The 25,378-nt window shown below is 36.4% G+C and overlaps 1 protein-coding gene across 3 annotated transcripts in view; it reads left to right on the top strand.

Moving 5' to 3' along the window:
• Positions 1-17,801, top strand: part of R3HDM4 (R3H domain containing 4) — a 29,463-nt gene extending 11,662 nt beyond the window's left edge. For 2 of the 3 annotated variants that reach the window (XM_072404784.1, XM_072404785.1), the window contains exons 2-7: positions 4,661-4,815; positions 6,515-6,633; positions 9,297-9,414; positions 10,479-10,564; positions 13,403-13,488; positions 15,127-17,801. In XM_072404784.1, coding sequence (XP_072260885.1) covers positions 4,661-4,815; positions 6,515-6,633; positions 9,297-9,414; positions 10,479-10,564; positions 13,403-13,488; positions 15,127-15,337 — 775 coding nt within the window. In that variant the 3' untranslated portion in view covers positions 15,338-17,801. Of the gene's footprint in view, positions 1-4,660; positions 4,816-6,514; positions 6,634-9,296; positions 9,415-10,478; positions 10,565-13,402; positions 13,489-14,095; positions 14,152-15,126 lie in introns of all 3 variants that reach the window. The other variant, XM_072404786.1, reaches the window with a different exon arrangement.
• Positions 17,802-25,378: the final 7,577 nt, after the last annotated feature.

The raw sequence follows: 25,378 nt of genomic DNA, 5'->3' as shown, positions 1-25,378 counted from the left end.
AAAAATTTCTGGGGAGAACACTGCCTCAGTGTAACGCCCAGGTGGTTAATATACCAAAGTAACAATACAATTACCTCAGTGTATACTAGATGCATCCCTCTCCCCCCTGTCTACCTGTATGAAAACCCATTCTTCAAAATATACACAGTACAAATCACAAGCTGTTATTATCATCCCCAAAACCGAGAACTATAAATGGGTATAATCTTTTCCATATCCAACATGTAACCACAGCCCGTTTAGAGAGTGGTGGTGGGGGCAGGGGGAGAGAAAAAACATACAGAAAAAATCTCAACCAAACAAAACAACAAGTAAAAAAGTCCGTATTCCTCTTAGTATCCAGTGGTGACTAAAATGTGAATTGGGATTAGAATCAGAATGGCGGTACATTGGGTAGCGAAAATGCCCTTCAAGGTTTCCAAACTTTAGAGAATTTCTCCTGGGTATTATTCAGGATACTTGACAACCTTTCGTACAGGAAAGCATTGTCCATGTGCAACAACATTTCATGATACGGAATTAGTTGCTTTTTCCAATTGCTTGCCAAATAAAGTTCCCAGTAACTTAAATACCCTCCCCCAGAATCTGATGACCAATGGCAAGTCCACCACACATGCAATTCTGTACCTTTCTCCTGACATCCTCTGAAACAGAGTCCTGATCCACTCTGGGGCATATGCTTCACCCTGAAAGGACCATGTACCAGCTCATCATGACCTTAAACACAGATTCCAATGTAGTCATATTTGTGGAACATTTGGCCATTCTTGCCCAGTTAGCAAACCATTCCTCATCTGTTTTAGAACTTTTCAAAATCTCTACACCAAAGAGACATATAGGTGTAATAAAAGTTTATTTGAACACAAATGTGCTATTTTACAGATTTATCAGTCCTTGTGTCCTTTTTTCTGTTTATATTAATGAGAATCCACTAGCCCTGTAACTTTATGTGCACTGAACTCAAATTATTATCTTGTATTTATATGGCACCAACATATTAGGCGATGCGTCCGTAGTCTATCACTAGCTGCCCCTCAAAGGGGCCACAATCTAATATCCCTCCATAGTCATATTTCAATACCACTGTCTAAGGCCATTTTTTTTAGTGGAAGCCAATTAACCTAACTGCATGTTTTTGGAATGTGAGAGGAAACTGGAGTGGCCAGAGGAAACCCATGCAAACATAAGGAGAACCTGCAGCTGAATTCTCAAACAATGTTATCAGTTTTTCCAGTAATCTTCAGTGAACAACCTCCCTCAAATAAATGGAAATGAGGAGAAGGTGAGGTGTTTGTAGTTTACATCATTGCTCCATCATAGATACAGAACAGTGTGTTAGCTTAGTTACCTTAGGACAGTGAGTGTGTTACAAGCATGATCATCAAAAAAATTTAAGGTAAAAAGGGGAACTAATGCACCCATCACGTTTAAGGGCTATTAAGCTGCAATGTAATAGAGTTTTGGGAAGGTTTAGATATGCTTTAACTTTGCTTGTGACTAAAGTGAATCCACAGAGTACATTTACTATTTAGTTAAATTTTACTCGACAAATTGTTTTGTGAAGACGGACCATTTTAATTTCATCTGTACAAACTGTTACTAATTCATCTGACCCACTGTTTGTTCACTTCCACTGTTACACAAAGTGAAGGTTTGGCTCACTGACAGCATGAAACTTCAAAATAATAAAATTACAGTAACCATTTAATTTGTGGTGTTGAAAATATGACTCTAGCACATGAACCATAGGTTGTCATAGTGGGACTTTACAGTGGCCCACAGCAGCCCAGAAAATCAAATGTTTAGGTCTAAACCATATGCAGTATTACTACATAAGCCTGATCACATTCTACTAATTATTTATCATGCATATGTATTGCTGCAAATCTGCTTATTTGTTCACTTTTTATTTTATATCCCCTTTAATTCTGGATGCTTGATACAATTGCCTGGCTTTTAGTTTTCCTGCCATCAGTTTAGGTAAAATTAAGTGGCTACTTAAAACTTTGCTTTGAACAGAAGATGAATGGGCAGTTGCTGTGAAAATTAGCCTGTGGTAGCTTGAAACATCATAATTGAACTTAAAGCTATTTAAACCACAGAGAGCTTTACAGAAAACATGTAATGTACGCTTTGCTGAGTCAAATGCCCACACAAGTAGTCTTCATGGTACATTCTAGTACATAGTCGGCAATTATTACCCATTAAAGTGTAGGTTTACCTTTGCAAAGAAAAAAAAGGTTTATGGGGTATATATTATAAAGCATTTTTTATTGAAATATACTGTGTTGTAGGCATATTTCATTCTCTCCTTTAACTGTTAGCTGTCTTTCTTTAGTTACAATGTAAGCTGTAAAAAAAGAAACCATCCCTATGTATACTGATTGCTTTCTCTTGTGTTACTATATATGCTAAGCTAGACATTCCTGTCCATATGCATTTTTCTTAGGGGTAAACAGTTCAAATTTTTGCATAATAGAACTGATCTTTTTAGAAAAGAGATGAAAATGGGTTCTCTGCATAGCATACAAGAAACATGCTGGAGATTATATAACACAGTGCCATGTTTAATTTGCAAAAAAAAAAAAAATTGTATCTGGTCTTTGTGTTTGTGATTTGGCATTTTCACATAAATAAGATGAAATCCTTATGATTTTCTTTCATCTGTTCACTTCCTAGCTATTCAAATGTAAAAAGAAATCCATGTTAATGACATATTTTAAAGTTGTACTTGTATATAATAGTCTTGGTGAGGATAATGATGTTGGAGTATGGCGGTATTGGGAAATCCATTGCAGGGTACCAGACTCCCTACTAAAGGTAGAGACCTTATTTGCTAGCCTAGGGGGTCCATATTGAAACAGGTCATAATTTCAGTAGTTTGCTTGAGTTTATACAATCTATTTAGTCTATTCTATTGTGTGGATATTCATGTCATGTTGAAAATTGGTATATGGTGGTGTCTATTAAACTACGGGTTGAGGTGACTGTGTCCAAGCACAAAATCAGCAGATCAAAAACATGCCATAACACAAGGACTGAAAATGTATCAAATAAAGCTGTGCCAAGGTAACCCATGGAATGGAAAATAATATAATACCAAGTAGCACCAAAACATGTTCACTCTGCACCTTTCATGCTAGGTTTCTTAGAAGTAAGACTCTTTGAAGAAAACACAGCTAAGCCTGTGTTTTCTTCAAAGATTTTGTTGCATGGTTGCACATGTGAAAATGATGAAAGATTCTCCTTTCCATTATGTGAAAGATGGGATAAGAATAGCTGAGAACCAAAACACTGTGTAGTAAATAAACAATGTACTTCAATCTGGATAAATTGCATCTCTTATGACTTGGGATGTAATTGGTCTGAATATCAAAATAAAATTACCTTAGGTCACGACACACAATCAAACATGAGCTGAAAGCAGTACTTTTGGTAATGTCATCTAGTTTTAAGTATTTTCATTTAGGTATACAGACTGAATTGATAAATTTTTGCTCTTAAAAAAAAATGTTGTTTTGTCAAACCTTGTGATAAATACGTCATTAACTTTTCTGAGAACTTTGACATTGTAACTTCTTCAGCCTCCGAAGGGATCATTAGAGGCTATATGTTTCACAAAATAACTTACATTATCCTAATTTATAGTCCTAAATATAAAGTAACAGTAGCCAACAAACCCGTTAATGTTTCATCTGTAGAGGTAAAAAAAAAAAAATATATAGAATCCCTGAATTTACTCAGTATGATTATGCTATAATGGACCTTAACCTCTAGAATTTAAAGTATCATGATCATAGGAGTGGTCCCTTCTTAATTTTTCAGCCCTTGAACTGCAGGTTGAAATGGTGATCATTTAAGGTCAAAAACTGCAGTGTATGTGTGTGCTCGCGTATATCAGTCACTGATGTTTAAATGAAGTGATCATACTGTATCTGGAGTGGCGTATTGTTACAAGTTAATAAAAAAAAGAAATGGTTGTGAAATGTTCTAGCTTTTAGTATATAGTAAATTCGAACTCAAGAGCTGTAACTATAAAAGTGTTTTACATGGGGTATATTCTTCCAGACATAGTCCATAATATCGTAATACCTAATAACTGCTTTAGATGCTGGTTAGCCAAGGCACATTTATATGCTTGTCTAGTGATAGAGGAATATGCACAAGTTTTGATTTGACGTTTTGGAACTATTTGTTGTCAATGAACAAATTTGGTCAACAAATCACATACCAAATACAATTTACTTCATGTGCAGGATTACAAAGTTATAATATTAAAGAATGTAGTCTTAAAGCATACAGGAGTAAAATTTTATATTTTTATTGGCAGTCATATGAAGCATGTTGTTTGAAATGGACTGTAAAGCATCCTAAAACTAAAGCCTAACTCCGCATAATGTTAGGCAGTAACAACTTTTCTTCGAAGGAATCTTTTCCACCATACTTTTTATTAAAGTGCACTTATTTTAACTCTAAGAACGGAATGTTGGTTTTGGCCACATGGCTGTGATTTTCTAATCCAATTGGGCTCAGCTAAAAGTGACTTCTAGCTTTTACATTGGGTTTTACTGATCATGTTATTTTGTATTACAGTTATGATATGTGATCTCAGGTAATTGTTTTTTTTTTTTTTTTTTTTTTTTTGTGTTTTTTTTCACAGGTTAATTGAGGAATGCCTCTCTCCACTGCCAAGTTCTCCATCTAAGAAAAACTGCTCTGCTAAACGGAAGCAGTACTATATAAACCGTGCCATCCGCAACTCTGACCTAACCCCTAAAGCCAAAGGGAGAAAGAGCTTACGTCGCCTGGAAAACAGTGAGACAAATAATTTGGAGAGAGCACTCCCAGAAAATAAAATCTGTGGAGCCTCTTCTCTTCATAATTTGCAGCATGTAGCAATTTAATTGTTCTGCTGCATATTTCATAATTTTGTATTTTTTCTTTTGTATTTTTTTTTTTTTATTGCAATATATCTATACAAAGAAGTAGCTTTGTTAAAGAGGTTTAACAATTTATATAAAATAATTTTTTATGGGAGTATTCTTCTATGTAAGGGAAATATCTTTTTCAAGACTAGCTAGAACTAAAGATCTCTGAACACTGTAATGGACTGTGTATGTATATAATAATGGGTCTGTATAGGTAAATATACTCTAAATTATACACCACAATTTGTAGGCCAATGCCCACAAACAACTGAGGCTTAACAGATTTTTATCTACATTAGCAGACAACTGCATGCTGGTTTTGTATATATTAACATCCCGCACTCAATACATTTTCTTTTTGTCAAGTAAATATGACATCTTGAAGATTCATTACTTCTTAGGTCAGTGACATAGAACAAGTGTTCCAATAAAAAATGTCAAGTTCAATCTGACTTTACAGGTCATGGATTTGGCAGTACTGCAGAGATAATTTAAATCCCAATATGAAGACTTCTTTTACTAAACTTGTAAAAAAATGCAATTTGTCGACAAAAACGACCTTTATTTTTATTTCAGATTAATAGGAAAAATACTGTTAGATCACATTACCTTACCTTTTCCAACACTATATGATCCCCTTTCTGTCACTACCTTTAAAATAACTAGTGAAGTTACGTAGAAGAAAAGTAACTTTAAGCACAATTAATGCTAAATATTAAAGTCATTGAATTCATATAATGGTGAGATGGCTGAGCAAGTCACTGCATATGCGAATACCAGATTTGCATAACGTTTTCACTTACAGTAAAATTTGTTTACACCTGAACTCACACACTAAATGGGAGTGCTTCTCAAGTTTAAAAGAATGTAGCAGTTTGAAAAGCTCATTATAAACTTATTTGATCTTCACTTGTATTTCTTTCATAGTTGTATATCATGTTTAGTCTGCTCTAGGGTATTTTTTTCAATATATTCTCACTGTAAAGGTAAAATGAACAGGGGTCGAACATAAGATGAAACATTATGGCTACATTCACTGCCAATGTGAATATAGTCAATATAAAAAGGCCAGTATGTGTTGGTGTTTGCATGTGAAGTGTATTTAAATGACAAATAAAATGGCCTAAATAGATATTGCTATCAAAGAAGATAGTAAATGTTTACCTTTCCTTCTTCTTGCACTGCTAAATGCTGCTCTACTGAAAAAAAATAAAAAAAAAACTCCTCTACATTGTGTGCAGTAATGACTTGGAGGCCAGCAGGAGTAACCAATAATTACATATATGGATGCTGTGGAAGTGTTGGTTTTTCACCTGACTCCAAAAGAGGGTTTTTTTTTTTTTTTTTTTTTTTTTTTTATTTTGACAGTAGAGGCAGCAGTAAAGGTAAGTATTTACTTTTACATGGATATCATTTCTGACCATTTTATTCCTTCTTCTGAATTCCTTTCCTAGATTGCTTTAAAAAAAATACGTGTGAGATATAAATTTTACATAGCTATCAACTTCATATGTGTTTTTGAGGTTTGCCCATTACAGGGCCATTCTTGGGAACAGAATACTCTCAACATGTTTTTTTAACCATAGATCGCTATTTGATGACTTTGCTGGAGAAAGATGAATGTGTGACAGAAGAGGGTGAAACCTTCCCTTGTTCTCCTCCCAGCATATTTGCTGAGGCATGTAATAATGAGGCATACATTGAGGTAAACACATATGGAAATGTTTTTAAGGAATCCAATGTATTTATTACACCATGGTATCTAAATCTGCATCTGTTCATCCTGTTTTTACTATGGGACACCGGCAGTTTTTTATATTTCACCTTTTTTTATTTGTAACCTTTTACTGTTAATAGTCATATTTTTAGTGGTTTTGTATTTTAACAGATTTAATCCATAACAATGAAAACTAATATGTCTCTTTATAATTGGTCTTTATGTGGATGGGTTTTCTTCAAGTCAATGATTTATTTTATTTTTAATGTGTATTTTAGCCTTTTCCACAGGCTTTTATAATCCAGTTGGTGGTAGTTGAGCACTTGAACTTATATTTACTTTCCTTAAAAATCGTAGAAAGTGATTTCTTTAAAAAAAAAAAAAAAAAAAAAACAATAGGCATTGTTTATCCCCTCTTTGTGCATGCTCTAGAGAAAAAAAGTGTATGGATTGGAAATTTTGAATTCTGAACCTGCACATACTACATTGTCCATTAAGCACTTTAATTTGAAAGTCACATCTAACCATGTCATGGAAACTTTTTGACATACATTTTTATTTTTTGAAACCAAAACAGTGTGCACAGCTCCACCTGTTCAGTCAATAAGTACACAAGCCCAGTGTGTATGTGTATGTATGTATGTATGTATGTATATATATATATATATATATATATATATATATAAAATATATACACACACACACACAGTTAGGTCCATAAATATACTTTTTTCTCATTTTGGTTCTGTACATTACCACAAACAAAAAGATTACCACAAACAAAAAGATTGCATAAAAATGCGAGGAACTAAAGCCTTTTTTTAACACAATCACTTCATTTCAGGGTCTCAAAAGTAATTGGACAATTCACTCAAAAGCTATTTCATGGGCTGCTGTGGGCAATTCCTTCGTTATGTCACTAGAAAAGGCCTCGAGTTGATTTGAAGGCGGGGGGGGGGGGGGTGATTGTATGTGGAAGATTGTGCAGACAACATGCGGTCAAAAGCTTTTTCTATGCAGGTGATCAAGCCATCCTTAAGCAGCCAAGGCACCTGATCTGAACCCAGTTGAGCATGCATTTCACTTGTTGAAGACTAAACTTCCAACAGAAAGGCCCACAAACAAACAGCAACATAAAGCCGCTGTAGTAAAGACCTGGCAGAGCATTAAAAAGGAGGAAACCCAGAATCTGGTGATGTCCATGAGTTCAAGACTACAGGCTGTCATTGCCAGCAAAGGGTTTTCAACCAAGTATTAGAAATTACCATTTTTTTTTTATCTTTTTATTTTGTCCAATTATTTATGAGCCCCTGAAATGAAGTGATAATGACATAACGAAGGAATTGGCCACACCAGCCCATATAATAGCCTTTAAGTCAATTGTCCAATTACTTTTGAGCCCCTGAAATGATTGTTCCTCACATTTTTATGCAATCTTTTTGATTTGAACTGCATCTGAGTTGTTTCATTTAAAATTCATTGTGGTAATGTACAGAACCGAAATTAGAAAAAAGTGGTCTGTCTAAATATCTATGGACCTAACTGTAATTAGACTGCCAGGGAGGGTAAATTCCATATCAATCTATAGTTAAAAAAAATAAAATACCTTTTACTATTTAGAGCAGTGATTCCTAAACAGGGTTCTGTGGAACCCTAGTTTTCCTTCATGGTTTGTCAGGTGTTCATTGCACATTGAGCCACTTGTTCTTCTCAGTTGCTACCAATGACCTATTTGGTCATCTATAAGGGTGACATTCTTCCCACTGGCCAGCAATGTAAGAGGCATTCTTGCTGCTGACCACTACACTGATGTACTGTGAGCTGTGGATATAATAAATCTAGCAAGGGTTCCCTGAAGACCTAAAGATTATTTCAAGGGTTCCCCTGTGTTAAAAAAGTTGAGAGAAGCTGCTTTAGACTTGTACTAGGTATATTAGACATATGTAGTCTTTTAAATGGTAATGGTTGCTGTGTCACCTTCTAGATAAACCCTAAGGTGGCGACTTGAGATAAATTGCAACTGTCTATTATACAACCGAATCACTTTAATGTGTATGTTGAGCTACTTGATACCATTTCTTTATTGTATATAACATTACATTAGTTTTTATTTTATTTTCAGCTCCCATTTATGCAGGATTGTTTTGAGCATTTGCATTGATTTTAACATATTTCCAGACAATACAGGGTAATGCTTTGCTTGGAGTAGAGGGTAGAATTTCTGCTTCCTACTTAATATATCCTTCTCAACTTCTAACTTGAAAAAAAAAAAAAACCCTTTTGGGTTGAAATCCATTAGTTCATAGTCATTTAAATTGCTTTGATATTAGTAACAATAACGGAGAAATACACACTGCACATGTCAAAACATCTAAGATTCAATAAGTGACTAATGATTGAATTTAGATACTGAATGGAATCTGTGTGCAATGCTATTATTGGATCTGAATGCTGTCCTTCTATTCATGAAGCCCTCAGATATATATTTACACAATTCTGATTGTTGGGGAAACCTTTAAGGACTTTGCATTATATCCTCTGTAATCAATAACATATGGGATTTTTATCATATATGGTTCTAAGAGTTTGAAGCAGTAATACCTTGTGTCTTTCTGCAAAGCTCCTCCTAACAATGTTCATGTTTTTTGCAGATATGGAATGAGTTCATGAACCGATCTGGAGAAGAGCAAGAGAAAGTTCTCTTGTACTTGGAGCAGAAAGTCCGAAGACCCAGGGAAATGGTTAATAAAAGCAAAGATAAGAGGACAGGTACCATACTAAACCGTTTTTTTTTTTTTTTTTGTATGTGTGGTGTTTTGAGGACTTTATATATGAGAATGTAGATGTTTTGTGTGATACCAATTACTTGTTTTTTCATAAATTGCTAATCAAGGTGCGGATATTTAACCATCTACATACTTATCCTTGATCTTTAAAATAAATCCCTACTTACCATTTAATCTTTGTTAAGGAACCATTTCTCCAAATTTACATCAGAGGCACTGGTGTGATCTTTGGGGAAGAATTCTTTCACAGTTCGCATATAGTTACAAAAGACATGCTTTGAAGCTTTTTCTGATGCTTATTTTGTAATATGTATTTACATACTTAAATGTCCATAGCTTGTCCATTAGTCTTGGATATAGTGAGTATGGGCTAAATCTTCTGCCTAGGTTTCACTTTGGTGGTCTCCAATTTCTGCAAGTAATATGCAAAAAGCCATACAAAACAGGCATAAGACTGAACCCCTTTTCAGGCTATCAAAAACTGTTTTAAATCCTATACAAAGGGAAACTTCACAAACAAATGGTTAGAGTTGCTATTCGTTTGATATACACAGCACTGGAAAATGAATAATTTAGTAAATTGTAAATTTAGAATCCAGATTATACATTATGTTTTTGTTTTGAAAAACTTTAGTTGCTGAATCCAAAATTAAAAAGGACCTATTTATAAAGATCAAGTAAGTTGGTCTGGTTGGAAAAAATATACCTTGGGCAATGGGTTTTCTTATCCTCAGCCTCTTTGTTTGTGAAGCTCACTCAGAATGAGTATACGGCCCTGGTGTTTAGCTAATTGTCACAAAGTTATCTGTATGCTTGTTCCAAGTGTGTGACTAAACTTTCACACCATCAATTAGCATTCGTTATAAGTGAGTTCAGCAATGGCAGCTTACATCATCTCCTAGTATAAGTCCCTTTATTGCCCCCTGAAAAAGTGGTAATAAAGCACTTTACCATGTGACATTTAATGTCTTTGTTCATTGTTCGTGAACAATTTTATTTTTATATTTTACTCGATAAAATGTTCTTTTTCTATTTGTTTTGCTTAAGAACATCCTGCTTATTCCCCTGAAGAATGTTACCAGAGGATTAACCGCAGCCTTCGTTGTACCCTTAAAAGACGCCAAATTCCAATGGTTAAGTATTGTTTATACACATACTAAAGAGGTTTGCTCAAATCCACATCTTTAACTGTATATATCATTTATTCTGGAAATTTTGTTTAGGCTACATGCCTAATATTTATTTTTTACTAGCAAGTCTACACATTCTAAGTCTACAGAAGGGACTGGTATGCCTTACTTCCCATTAGACATTTCAACTAGTCAAGTTTACCATTTCACTTGGTTATGATAACTGTATTACTCAGAAAAGTGGAAGGATTTTATTAGGATTCAGAGTACAATCCTAAAAGGAAGCAGAATGAAAGATGGATTGGAGGTTGTGCCCTGGGAAAAGAGGCTAAGTGACAGAGAAGGTGGCAGAAGCAAGGACGAATTGGGGATCGAAATAGCCAGTGAACAAAAAGATGTTACCAGTGGTTGGATGTGCTGTGGAGGACAGAATGAAGAGATTGCCCACCAGGGCATATTCATATCCGAGGCATATTTTAGTGGTAGGAGTGAAGACGGAGTATGATTTTGTAAAATCCTTGGGTTGAGAGAGGATTCAGAAAATAGTTGATCACTGACTAGGAGCAAGAGGGTGCTGGCAGAGCTAGTCATGTACGGTTGATGGAATAAGCAATATGGGAGCTTATAAAGGCTTTGATTGGGAGAGAACCTAGAAATACAAAGCAGGACCTAGTTGTGGACCACAGATAGAGGAGAGGAGGCAGAAAGAGACAGCCAGGAGGCAGCAAAAATAAAAAAACAGATAAACAAAGAATCGGGTGAGAGCTGATTGTAAACAGCAGATACAGGAAGCAGCATGGGATCTGATTCCCTGAGCAGTGAAGGGGAAAGGAAAGGCAGATCAAAAGTCTCTATAGAAGAGGCATAAAAAATTACAGTCGAATAGTTAAATTAAGAATAAAAAATATTGATGTGCTATTTGGCATACCTAGTTCTGCCTACATGTATATTATTGCAATTGCAGCATATTTGTTTGTTGCTTTATTGATTTGCTATGTACCCTGCTGCTTATGCTTTATGTTTAGATTGTCTTCTTTATTATTGTGTTATTGGCCAATTCAGTCTGTTTTTGTTTTAGTTCGGTCTAGTGAGGAGCGTTCCTTTTCATGACAATTCATCTGTCGCCAGTCTGGTAAAAAAATGATAACTATACCCTTGCAAGTCAGCATTAGCTACTGACGCATAGGGAAATAATTATCAGTTGTAAACACACCCTGCTGGTAGGATGCGATAGCAGCAACATCTGTCATTTAAGTGTCCAGTCCTAAAATAACCCTGTTATTTTATTATTTGCCATTGCAAAGGGGAATAATAAATAGTGTTATTTTTTTCTGAAATGTCCTTTTTCAATATCCAAGCCATTCACCAGCAATCCTAGAAATTTACTAAAATTTCCCAGAGTTATATAAAACGATCTGGGCATAAGTAGACCAGGCAGTGGGTACAGTGGATGTAAATAGCCCATTGGGTTGTGAGAGTCTATGCCTGTCCCTTCTACCAATCTAAATATTAACCCCCCTAGCATTCTAACTCTGTCAGTTTTTTGATGCAAAAAGTGATCCTAATTTTTGTTTATATTGTGGGCCTGTAATTCTTAGGATTAACTCCCGGGTATGATAATTATATTTATTTATTATATTATAATAATAAATTACATTATAATACATAATTATAAATAATAATTTTTAAAAATAATGAAATAACAATGTAATTTAAACTAAAATATACAATTAAAAATGTACTTTTATTTTTATTTCATGTTGTATAGTGTTTTTTTTACTGTAAAACCTATTTAAAAGCAGATTACATTGTAATCTGCTTTTAAATTTCCCGCCTGGCCACACCCTCTGAATACATCACCACTCACATCACCCGGAAGATGTCACATCCTCCCGGGTGATGCGAGTGGGGATGTCCCGCCCGCCTCTCCCAGACACTGCTGCTGCTCTGCATCTCCAGAGAGATGCAAAGCACAATGCAGACATTCTGCATCACATCTTCCAGGAGATGCGAGCAGCAATAGCAAATTCCGGGGGTGGTGCCAGCTGGCATCACCCACAGAATTTACTATTGCTGCTCGCATCTGCAGTTTGATGTGAAGCACAATGCAGAAGTCCTGCATTGTGCTTCGCATCTCACTGCTGATGTGAGCAGCGGTGTGGCCGGGACCCGGGTATATTTATCTGCTTTTAAATTTCCCGCCCGGCCACGCCCCCCGACAGACTGGCACCCCGGCATCACAGCGGGACCATCAGAGTGTGACTCGGGATACCGCTAGGGGGGTTAATAATATTAACTTTTTTTTTTTATGGCACCAACATATTGCCCAGCACTTTACAAAGTCCATAGTCATATCATCAAGTGTGACATTTAAAGTCTTTCTAAAGGGACGTCCAAGCATAAAGCAACCAAAAAACAGCATATACATATTCTCACATGCTTTTTAATACCATTTGCATATCTCTGGTTTTGCCTTGTTCAGTAATGACTGACATTGAGAGGAATTTCAACCAATCCCAATGCTCCTAAAATCGCCTACCTAACATCACCGGAAGTGCCACAATTGTTATCAGTTGTATTTGGCAAGGGTCCAAGTATGTATTTTTAATTTAATAAAGTAATCAAGCCATATTATTTCAGATGTAAGGTAAATGCAAAAATGACTTGCATTTGAGATTAGCAAAGCAGCACCATGCTTGACAAAAGTAATATACATACAAGCATACATTCCTCTGCAAGACCTTTTTAAAAAATGTAAACAGTGCATTTCACATATATGAAAAAATATCTTAAACTGAACTTCAAAAGATTGTTTGCTAACATTTTTTTTTTTTGTTCCAGGGTACTCTGGAGTGCTTGGAAGAGGAGATGCTCCAATTCTTTTCAGTTAGTCCAGAGTCTGTGTATATTGCTATGATGGAAAACAGGTACTGATTCTATATTTCCCCTCTCTTCTTTTTCAGTAACACTTAATGAGCAATTCAGTAAAAGTCTTTTTCTATGTGTGTATGTAGTAATATAATATAATATAAAATGGTAGCACCATTCATTTTGGGAGAATTTGACGTTATTTACAAATTTGAGATAGTTGACATGGATTCACATTTGCCAGCTGCAGTACAAAATTTCCATTTAGATCACTTCCAACTTCAGACTTTTATACTAGAGGGTGTATGAATTTTATTGTCTTTTTTTCTTTATCTGCTATACTATAATACAGAATACATGTGTCTGACCGATATGAAAAATGCATTACATTGCACCGCCTACTGAGATAGATCTATGGCTCTGCATTTAACAAAACTTTTTCTTCCTGCTCGTTGATGCAACAAATTTAAACATCTTTACAATCAAATTTATATAAAATGTATACTGCTGGAATTTTATTTTTTGGAATTTAAATTTTTTCTTTATTTTTAATATATTTGGAGTAATGATTGTTAACTTGTTACATGCCACTCTCTATATATAAAATGGTCATACACGCTGTAGATGTACATTTCACATTTATAATCTCATCTGGTTTTCTCACAGTTACCAGCGCCTCCTGCTGCACGCTGTGTGTCAGTACATGGATCTGGCCTCTGCTAGTAAGAATTCCGGGATCTGTATGGGGATGGGGCAATGAAGGATGGTCTGTGGTATATTACACAGATTGTTGAGGTGCTTGGGATCTGGGCAGTTTATGATTTCATTTGCATTATAATAATTTAGGTTAGAGTAATGTCATTCCCAAGCTTGTTGTTTATGTAGAGTTGAAAGTCTGTGTTATCTGTATTATAAATAAACTTTATTTATAAAGAGTCAACATATTAGGCAGCGCTGTACATTGAATAGGGGTTACAAATCACAATCAAATGCAAATAATGACATGGGAGAAGGAGAGGACCATGTCCAAAAGAGCTTACATTCTGGGAAATGTTTTGAATTGAATATTTCCTTTGCTTTGTCAAGCCATAAAACACTTGCTGACTAGTCCTTTAAAAATGAAAAGTGTTAGAAGTAGAAGTTGCTGTATAAATAATTCACAATAAAGGAGCATCCTTACACTAATTAGATCATCCCCAGGTCCCTTCTGTCTTCACCCTTGTTAAATTGATAGAAGTGTACAAAGTTATAGGGACTAATTGGTTCACACTCCGGTTCTCATTTATTAAAGCTCTCCAAAGCTGGAGAGGATACATTTTTATCTGTGAACCTGGGTGATCCAGCAAACCTGGAATGGATTTCCTCAGTCATTTGCCATTTGTTAGCAAATGTTTTTAATTTTGAAATAGGATCCGCTCCAGTGTTTTTTGGATCTCTCAGGTTCACTGCTAAGTGTATCCTCTTCAGTCTTGGAGAGCTTTAATAATCTGTCTCTTCCAGTCGATTTTTTTTTTTTTTACCTTTCTATATTTTAGGTATACATGAGCATAAATAGATCAATGTTTTTTCCTTGAGGTTTAGCATTGAATATAAAGTAAGCATTTAGTATTCCAGGCACTATATTTAATAGGTAATAAATGTTCCCATTAGTGCTACCAGGCCTATTTACTTTCCTTTTCCAATTTATCTTATTATAGGTTCCAATTTCCAAGGCAAACGTCAGATGCGTGTGGTGAACAGGAACAGAGAGTTTTGCCCCCCAGAATTGCTGCTCTCCACCTATCTGCAAATGAAATTCTGACCCATGGAGAAAATAGTGGATGCTGGAGTCTATTTAACAACCTATTTAAAACTAAAGGGCTCATAAAGATTGTACAAAATTCAGCTTTGCATAATAACCCACAATAGCCTTGGGACATAAGCTGGCTGCTCAAAAACCAAGTTGTGTGGTTTATGTGAGTTCTTGTGCATCATTGCTCTTTTTACTGCTTGTAATACCCTTCAGAGTGTTATTTACAAATATTGTATTTACTATTGCATTCTTTGGAACCAAATTTACGATTTACTAGTCACCAGTTCCTATGATCAGGGGTCTGTGTACTCCAGCTTGGTCCACTGCAGTGTGTTAAACCCACGTATGTTGGTTACATATTTCATTTTTGTTAGGACATAAATAGACTGTCCATTACACCAAAAAGGACCAAAAATCCCATATGTAGTAATTTGCGCCTAATTGCAACCAGTTTGCGGTGTACCACGTCACGATGTTGTAAATGGGCCCCTAGTGAAAATTGATGCTAAATGCACTATTTGTATTTAACACTCATGGCAGCTCTTTTCTTGTGTGGCTCTGCACATGATAGTCTTATTTTAGGTTGTATTGCTTTTGTTTAGTTCTGATCGTCCTAAACGTCTTTGTATTTATTCTTAATGTGCTTTCAGAGCTTGGTGTAGTGAAACCAAATTGATTCAGAATATCATGTGCAGAATTCTATCTGACCAATAGGCCTAAAAAAAAATGTATTTATGTAAAACTGTACATATGTAATTGTATGTATGGTGGCACATGCAAGCCAAAAACTCATATTTCAAAAGATTACATATATTGAGGCATACCAGATTAGTTACCAGGTCACTACTGAAGCTTGTTTCTATGATTTAATATTGTTTGCTTTTTCATGCCTTTTTATATCGGGGTTTTTGGTCTTTAAAATGTGGATTTGGCTGTTGATGCAGTTTATGGTGCTATTTTGTAACAAAAAATAGGGAGACACTGTCATGTATGTCCTGTTAAAATTACCACATTGTGGTATCTTGGATCAAACCGTTTAAATATTTTTGTAAATCTAGACTATATTTTCAGATTTCATGACTGCGTCTATTTCCTGCTTTAGGGTGCCATACCATGTTTAAGTATGTATACAACATTATGACCTTTATTTTTTTTCCGCTTAGTTAAAGCATTTTAGACATTGTAAAGCTTGCATGCAGTCATCTGGTTGTAAATTACTTCCTTGGGTACTGAAAATTGTGAAGTCTGTGGTTACCATGTCACTCATCAGTACAATAAATATGCCTATATGTTGATTATGAATATTATCTGCATAAACATGGATATTATATCGTTCTATCCATGCACATATATATTCAATAAATGAAGGTTCATGCACAAATAGCTAGTCATTCAAACAGTTTAATTAGGAACAAGTTGAAACATAAAATGCACAACAGTATTGGTTGATATAGAGATAGGAACTTCGCGTAACAAAATATACAGTAAATGAAAATAATATTAGTAGGTAAACCCCTGTAGAAATATAATAATGGTTAGTACATAATCCAGCAATTACAAAACAGCAAAACAATAGCATAGACATACATAGGACAATGTAGGAATGCATTCAGGAATATCTTCTAGCAGCCTGTTAAGATGTAAACGAGTACCCCAGGAGCCTGATTCGCTAAGAACTGTGTCTTGCTAACTTCTTCCTTGCTTCCATGCTTCTTGCATGGCTAACTATTTCTTGTTTACCCAGTGACTTCACAGGCTTCCTCTGGCACTATCTGGCTTCCTTCTGCTGCTGGCCACTGGCTCTTGCTCCCCTAGCTCCCAGTCTTATACAGTTATTTCCCATTAGATATCATTGGGGCTTTTGGATTGGTTGGTTAATATACCTTCAGGTGTTTATTGGACCTCCCAGCTTAGTTTGATATGGGAAGCTGGAGCTGAAATGTCTGTGGCTATCCAAGTTTAGGGGTCAACAAAAGGTTCAGCTGGGTCATTACCCCAACCCACCTGTCTAGTTATTCATCCATCTTCTGATGACTCAGGGTTGATTGATTTATTACCCCTTAAAGGCCCTACTTGTAACCAGTTTGTTATGAGAACTAGATATTGTTTACTGGCATCTGTTTGATGGTCTGTTTGTCTATTGTCCCTTGTGTGAAGTGGACAAGGAGAAACAGTTCACAAACACTCCCACACATACCTTCATGCATTGTTTAATTATACTTAGGTTTTATATTAAGTATTGGGATATGGCCTATAGAGTATGTATAAGCATGGGAATGTAGGGAGATATATATATAGATATATATACTCAACAATATTGAGGTGCAACACAATACATTGTGATATGGGTTACTTATGTTTGTGTCTTTTTATCATACTAGCTATCTTTTTATCATACTAGCTAAACACTTATGTTAGTGCTCTCTGCTTTATTCCTCCAGTTTGATAATCATCTTGTGTTTTTTACATATTTGATTAGTAGATAAATGTTTTGAGCCTTTTAAAGCGTAATTCCATTTATTACAATTCTGTGATAAGTGATCAGTTTACTTTAAAATGATTTTAACAAACGTTGAACAAGCTTGTTTTTTTTTGCATATTAGGTTTTATTAAGAAAAAACAAGGGTGATACAGAACTGTAAAGAGAAATATAGTAATATAAAACATCTGTTCACTGATCGTATCCAGTACAATCATAACAAAACAAATTAAGATAAGGTAACATTTGGGTAGACCATGTATAAAGTCAGTAGAAAATAATGTAGCATGAATGCCATTCCCAAATGTTGTATTGTTCCACTATCCCAATTCATAACATAGCATACCACCCAAGTTACAATGACAGGAAAGAATAAAAGAGGGAAAGTAGAACAGGGAGAGAGTCCCATAAACGGGGGATATGGCAAGAAAGGGAAGTGTTCTTCTCAGCCAGATTTTCTGTGGAGTCTGTGGCCAAAAAACCAGAGAGCTACTAACTTTTCTCAATCATAACTCGAAATTCTGCAGATTCTGTAAAAACCACCCAGACTGACCACGTATTGGTGTAGACCTCATTATGATAATACAATTGTGCCATTAGCGCCTCCATACAGTGTATACTAGATAATTCCGTTGCTCACTCCTCATGGTAGGTATCCTGGTTTGACCCCAATATCGAGGTATGAAGGCCCTGGTGGCTTGCCAAGAAAAACTTAAGTCCCCTCATGGCTGAGGGTGCAGACCCAGGCAATACGGATAATAACCCAAAGGTAAGATCTACAGGAGTAGAGCCACCCACCATACACCATACAGGACAAATACAGAATCCCAAAATTTCCACCAAATGGGATACTTGGTGCCCACCTCCAACAAAGATCCATAACCTCTGGAAACATTCTATGTAACAGATAGGCATCCATACCAGCAGGGCAACACTTTTTTTTCTGTTTTTCCTGTGTAGCACTTGCTAAACTAGCTTTGTGAGAAAACTTTTTGCAAATCTTCTGAGGTGAAATTGATGCCAAAATCATGTTCTCATGCTTCTAAATAGTAAGGAAGGTGAGGTAGCATCAACTGGGTAAGGGGATTGACCTGGGTACACAGTAGTTCAAATGGGGCAAGATACTTAGAGAGGGCCCCTGGATCATTCAACCCCATGACAAAATCTATTGGCTGAAAATTTGAAGGCCATCTGCCTAGTCCAGCTGATAGGTCTTCTGGATTGCACTCTGGATTGGTGAAATGGAGCCAGTGCAAAAATTATTCAATTTCCATTCCAGGTGGGAAAGCCAGAATTACCCAAGACCGACATGTGTTTTGTAAAGCAAGATATTGGGAATATCTTGATTAAAGTGGTCCAGGTACGCAGAGTCTGACGCATTGTGATCAGAAATTCTTGCTGGGCAGGACAGTCAGATGGCTTAACCCAGGGTAATGAAAGATAAATGTTTTTAAGAATAGCATATCACAATCTGTGGCTGGTGTATGCCCAGACATAGCTCAATAGTAACCATTTCAGGCTTATAAAAAAAAACTTGGTTTCGAGAATTATAGGTAGTGCCTGAAAAAGGTAAAGGAATCTGGGGAGCATGTCCATCTTGATAGTGTCACTCGGCTGAATCATAAATGGCATTTCCCAGACCATGCGGCCAACCGGGCCTGTGTATCCTTTAACAAAGGAAGTTCAATTTGTACAGGTCCTGCAAGTCAGCTGACAAGTTGACTCCTAGGTATTTGATGGTGGACGATGTCCATTGGAACTGAAAAGCGTGTGACACAAAGGCAACTTCATCCTGAGGTACGGAGACACTGAGGAGAGGTATTGATTTATGTGAATTCATTTTAAAATTGCTTAAAGATTGGAACGTCGGCAGTTCCTGGAGGACTGATCGTTATGTCACGAATATAATTTCTGACTGTTTATGCAAATATTGAGGGGTTCAATTTAAAGTGTACAAAGGGAGATAACACAAAGACTTGAAAGATTATACTATTTAATAATAAAGACAGATAGATAAAACAATGTAGTTACAAAGACTTAGATATAACAAAAATACTTAGCTGCGGAAGTGGGTTGCATTCATCCAAGGAATTTTCCAAATCAATGGCTTGGCTGATGATCAAAAACATGTTGCATACAGTTAGTTCTGGTCAAGACTAGTTAATTAGGTATGGCAATGTGTTTTTAACTACTCAAGAAGGAACAATGGCCAGTGTTTGACCAGTACTGACCAATGATCATCCCTTAAACCAGTATTTTACCTTATAAGGATACTAGTTAAAGGATATGCTGCATTCCTTTAGGATGACCTCATATATGGTATACATATAGCAGTATATACTGGTAAAGCATTATTGTTGGTGAGACATAATTGACATTAAATAAACTTGTGCTAACCAAACACTGATGAAATGGCAATTGGGGGGTTGGTGATATATAGTATTAAAACATCTGCAAAAAGACCTAGTTTATACTGGTGGCTTTCCACATCCAAGCCCTGTATAAATGGAGGGTGTTGGCTAAATGTTCCTTTGCCATAATATAAAGGCATGGCGATGGGGCACCCATGCCTTGTACTATTACTAATGGTCACTGGCTCTGATAAGACCCCAATAATGCGGATCCTAGCCGAGAGGCGATCATATAATCTCATGGTGGACTTTCAGTGCCCTAATAGTGTCTGCATTCCTTTAGAAGTAACCAACACTAAATTCAGCCAATCACACCGACAGGAATTGACATTTCTGGGTTATTTTGTACACAAACTACTCTTGAACTAAAGATGCATTTGACACATGATCCAGGATTTGCCTTCTCAGAGCCAGCAAGTAACCTGAGCAGCACAGTAATGACATCAAAAAATATCACTCCAGATCTCCTGAGACCAGCATCATAGGAGCAACAGTACATTAAATGTCACACTTCAGATGTAACCCTGGAACTGCATTGCTGTTTTAAGAGACCATTTCAGATGAATGGTAAATTTTGGTTACAGTTTAGGTAGAAAGATATGACCTATAACATAACACATCTTCACTTACAGTTTGGTCCATGAATATTTGGACAGACAACTTTTTTTCTAATTTTGGTTTGGTACATTACCACAATTAATTTTAAATGAAACCAAAAACAAAAAGATTGCATAAAAACGTGAGGAACTAAAGCCTTTTTTAACGCAATCACTTCATTTCAGGGGCTCAAAATTAATTGGACAAATTAAACAGCTGAAAATAAAATGTTAATTTCTAATACTTGGTTGAAAACCCTTTGCTGGCAATGACAGCCTGTAGTCTTGAACTCATGGACATCACCAGATGCTGGGTTTCCTCCTTTTTAATGCTCTGCCAGGCGTTTACTGCAACGGCTTTCAGTTTCTGTTTGTTTGTGGGCCTTTCTGTCTGAAGTTTAGTCTTCAACAAGTTGAATGCATGCTCAATTGGGTTCAGATCAGGTGACTGACTTGGCCATGTTTTTTCAGAACTGTGCTGGCTCTTTTAGATGTTTTTAGCAAAGTCCAATCCAGCCTTTCTATTCTTGAGGCTTATGAGTGGTTTGCACCTTGCAGTGCACCCTCTGTATTCACTTTCATGAAGTTTTCTCTTTATGGTAGACTTGAATATCGATACGCCTACTTCCTAGAAAGTGTTGTTCACTTGATTGGCTGTTGTGAAGGGGTTTCTCTTCCCCATGGAAATGATTCTGCGATCATCCACCACTGTTGTCTTGCGTGGACGTCCAGGTCTTTTGGCATTGCTGAGTTCATCAGTTCTTTGTTTTTCTCATGATGTACCAAACTGTAGATTTTGCCACTCCTAATATTGTAGCAATTTCTTGGATGGGATTTTTGTGTTTTTGGAGCTTAAGGATGGCTTGTTTCACCTTTGTTTGTCTGTTCGCATGTTGTCTGTGCACAGCAAAATCTTCCACATACAAGCTCTCTCTTTCCCCCCCCTTAATTCCAGGCTTTTTATCTGCCTAATTGATAATGACATAACAAAGAAATTGCCCACAACAGTCTATGAAATAGCCTTTGAGTCAATTGTCCAATTACTTTTAAACCCCTGAAATTAAGTGATTGTGTAAAAAAAAAAAAAAAAGGCTTTAGTTCCTCACATTTCTGTGCAATCTTTTTGTTCAACCCACTGAACTAAAGCTGGAAGTCTGCAGTTTAACTGCATCTGAGTTGTTTCATTTAAAATTAATTGTGGTAATGTACAGAACTAAAATTAGAAAAAAGTTGTCTTGTAGGGTGCTCCTAGTATGCAGTGGTTATCTACTAAAAATGGTCTAAGGGAGGACAACTGTTAGATGAATGGCATAATCATGGCTGCTCAAGGCTCACTGATGTACATAGGGACTAGCCTGTCTGCTCATAGTTGCAGGCCAATCAGAGTACCCATGCTGATGCCCACCACAGAAAATACAATGGAGACAATGAGACTCAGAACTAGAATATAAAGCATATGCTAACATTTTAAGGGTATGCTTATGAACATTTACATTTCACAAATGTGCTTGTTTTATTGTTTTGGGTGAATAGAGATAGGTGAATGTAGTTTGATATATTTAAAAAGTCGTCCTGTGTGAATGTACAGAGACATTGGTTTAATAGCAGGTGTCATTTTATATTTGTCCACTAGATGGTGTTGTGTTCATTGAACACATTTAAAGCAAACTGTACTGTAAAAAAAAAAAAAAAATACCACTTAATAAATCTTCACTTCTGCAGAGCCCCTGATCCCTCCACACCCTCATGAAATCTTCACTCGTCCCGGACCGAGCCATCTTTTTTTTTTGGCTACATCTCCCATTCTCCCACTGCACAGGCAAGATATTGGGTGACGTAGCCTGCTGTAACTGACAAAAAGTGTACTTCACACTTAAATAAAAGGGTTATCCTATTCATTATTTTTGTTTATGGTGTTTTTTTTTTCTTTTCAAAAATCAGTTTCAATCAAGGAAAACTTGAGAAACGAGCAAAAAAAAGTATAGTGAATATATTTACACAACTGAATCTAGTTTAAAATGAAAACTAAATGAAAAAATTAACACTTTCCTTTAAGGGTGTAAAAACCCTGATCCCTCTACAAATCCAGTCCAGTAAGTCCTCTGCCTTCCCAGCTTCTTTCTTGTTTCTGGTACGGATGGCACAGTGATCACAGCTATCTTCTTTCTTCTGTTTCTGCTTTTTGTTCATGTCACCCCATCTGGCATTGTGCAGTTGCAAAATTGGGTGACATCTCTTCCTGAAAGTGTAAAAAAAACGGAGGCCAATCTCATTTTTTTCCTCTACATTACAGGAAAGTTCCTTCTGCACATACCCGATCTTATATGTGACATATGTATTCCATGAGGCTGTGAGTTTCCCATTCAGTCTTTATCATCAGTAAAAACAGAAGGGGATGGGTCCTCCTCAAAACAGTAAAATAAAAAATACATTGTTCATTATATAAAAGGGATAGCCACGCATTTATATATAGATTAAAAATGTGGAAAAATGTCTGCTTTAAGAATCAATAACATACAGTTAGGTCCATAAATATTTGGACTGAGACAACTTTTTTCTAATTTAGTTCTGTACATTACCACAAATAATTTTAAATGAAACAACTCAGATGCAGTTGAACTGCAGACTTTCAGCCTTAATTTGGTGGGTTGAACAAAAAGATTGCATAAAAATGTGAGGAGCTAAAGCCTTTTTTTTTTTTTACACAATCATTTCATTTCAGGGGCTCAAAAGTAATTGGATGATTAACTCAAAGGCTATTTCATGGGCTAGTGTGGGCAATTCCTTTGTTATGTCATTATTAATTAAGCAGATAAAAGACAGTATGCGGTCAAAGGAGCTCTCCATACGGGTAAAACAAGCCATCCTTAAGCGGCAAAAACAGAAAAAATCCATCCGAGAAATTGCTACAATATTAGGAGTAGCAAAATCTACAGCAGGGGTCTGCAAACTTTTTGGACTACTAGGCCATTTCAGGAGGTCAAGAAGGCACACTAGGTCAGAAGAAACAAGGTCTCCAAGGAAAGGTTTTTTCCAACCGTGACTGCAAGCAAGCAGCCTCAGTCTTCCGCTCATCCTCGGTGTAGTCTCTTTATGTGTGTGCGTGCTTGGCATCAAATGCCCCTTGAGATTTGACCACTTGAAAGTGCTGTTGGTGTTGCACACTAAACACAGGGCTTTTTTGCTGCGGTGGACGAAGAATAATTCGTCGGTCCATTCGGGGTTGAAGACACGACATTCGAGGTCAACCTTCCGGAGACTGGTAGCTGCGCATTGCTTCTGCTCTTTAGGCATAGTTATTGGGGTTACTGTGCGGGAACTCGATGATATCGCGAGAACTCGCGATATTGTGACAATTAAATTAGGCCGGATCCAAAAGAAAATGACTAGCGGGCCGTATCTAGCCTAAAGGCCGGAGTTTGCCTGCCTCTGATCTACAGTTTGGTACATCATGAGAAAGAAACAAAGCACTGGTGAACTCAGCAACGTCAAAAGACCTGGACGTCCACGGAAGACAACAGTGGTGGATGATCGCAGAATCTTTTCCATGGTGGAAGCAAAGAAGTGGAATATTCTTGAATGGCCAAGTCAGTTACCTGATATGAACCCAATTGAGCATGCATTTAACTTGTTGAAGACTAAACTTGAGACAGAAAGGCCCACAAACAGAAACTGAAATCCGCTGCAGTAAAGGCCTGGCAGAGCATTAAAAAGGAAACCCAGCATCTGGTGATGTCGACGAGTTCAAGACTACAGGCTGTCATTGCCAGCAAAGGGTTTTCAACCAATCATTAGAAATGAACATTTTATTTTCAGCTTTTTAATTTGTCCAATTACTTTTGAGCCCCTGAAATGAAGTGATTGTGTTAAAAAAGGCTTTAGTTTCTTACATTTTTATGCAATCTTTTTGTTCAAGCCACTGAATTAAAGCTGAACGTCTGCAGTTCAACTGCATCTAAGTTGTTTCATTTAAAATAATTGTGGTAATATACAGAACCAAAATTAGAAACAAGTTGTCTCTGTCCAAAGTTTATTTGACCTAACTGTAGGTGTTGAATATAGTCAATATTCATAAGATCATCCAGATATCAATGTGGCACCACATATTATGCATCTAACAATAGAGGAGTTACTTTTCCTTTTTCTGTATTAAAATGCATAGGGCTCTATATATAAAGCAGGGAATCTGGCAGGAGAAAAAGTTTGGAGAATGTCTGATCCCGTTTTATAAACAGAACCCACTGTGTTTATCATTACATTTCATAATTTCTGACTCTTCTAGCTACATGAAAGCTATTTCCACTAAAAAGTACACCCTCTTTCAAATCCAATTAAAGTCTGGGGCAGTAAAATTGCATAAAAAATAGAATAATGTACAGCACTGCCTAATATGTTGGTGCTATATAAATACGGTGTTAGTAATAATTATATTATTAAACAGGTAAGTGCTCTGGCCTTTGCAGCACTAGGTCCCAGGTTTGAATCTCGGCCAGGACACTATCTGCATGGAGTTTGCAGGTTCTGCGTGGGATTCCTCCCACATTCCAAAAACATGCACTAAGAATAATTAGCTCCCCCCAAAAAAAGCCCTTAGACTGTGATAAAGACATATGACTGAGATAAGGACATTGGATTGTGAGCTACTTTAAGGGACAGCTAGTGACATGACTA

This window comes from Pyxicephalus adspersus, chromosome 3 (assembly GCF_032062135.1).
Source record: "Pyxicephalus adspersus chromosome 3, UCB_Pads_2.0, whole genome shotgun sequence".
In the NCBI taxonomy this organism is placed as follows: Eukaryota; Metazoa; Chordata; class Amphibia; order Anura; family Pyxicephalidae; genus Pyxicephalus; species Pyxicephalus adspersus.
The sequence above is the reverse complement of the archived record's forward strand: the minus strand, read 5'-3'. Positions and strand labels throughout refer to the sequence as shown.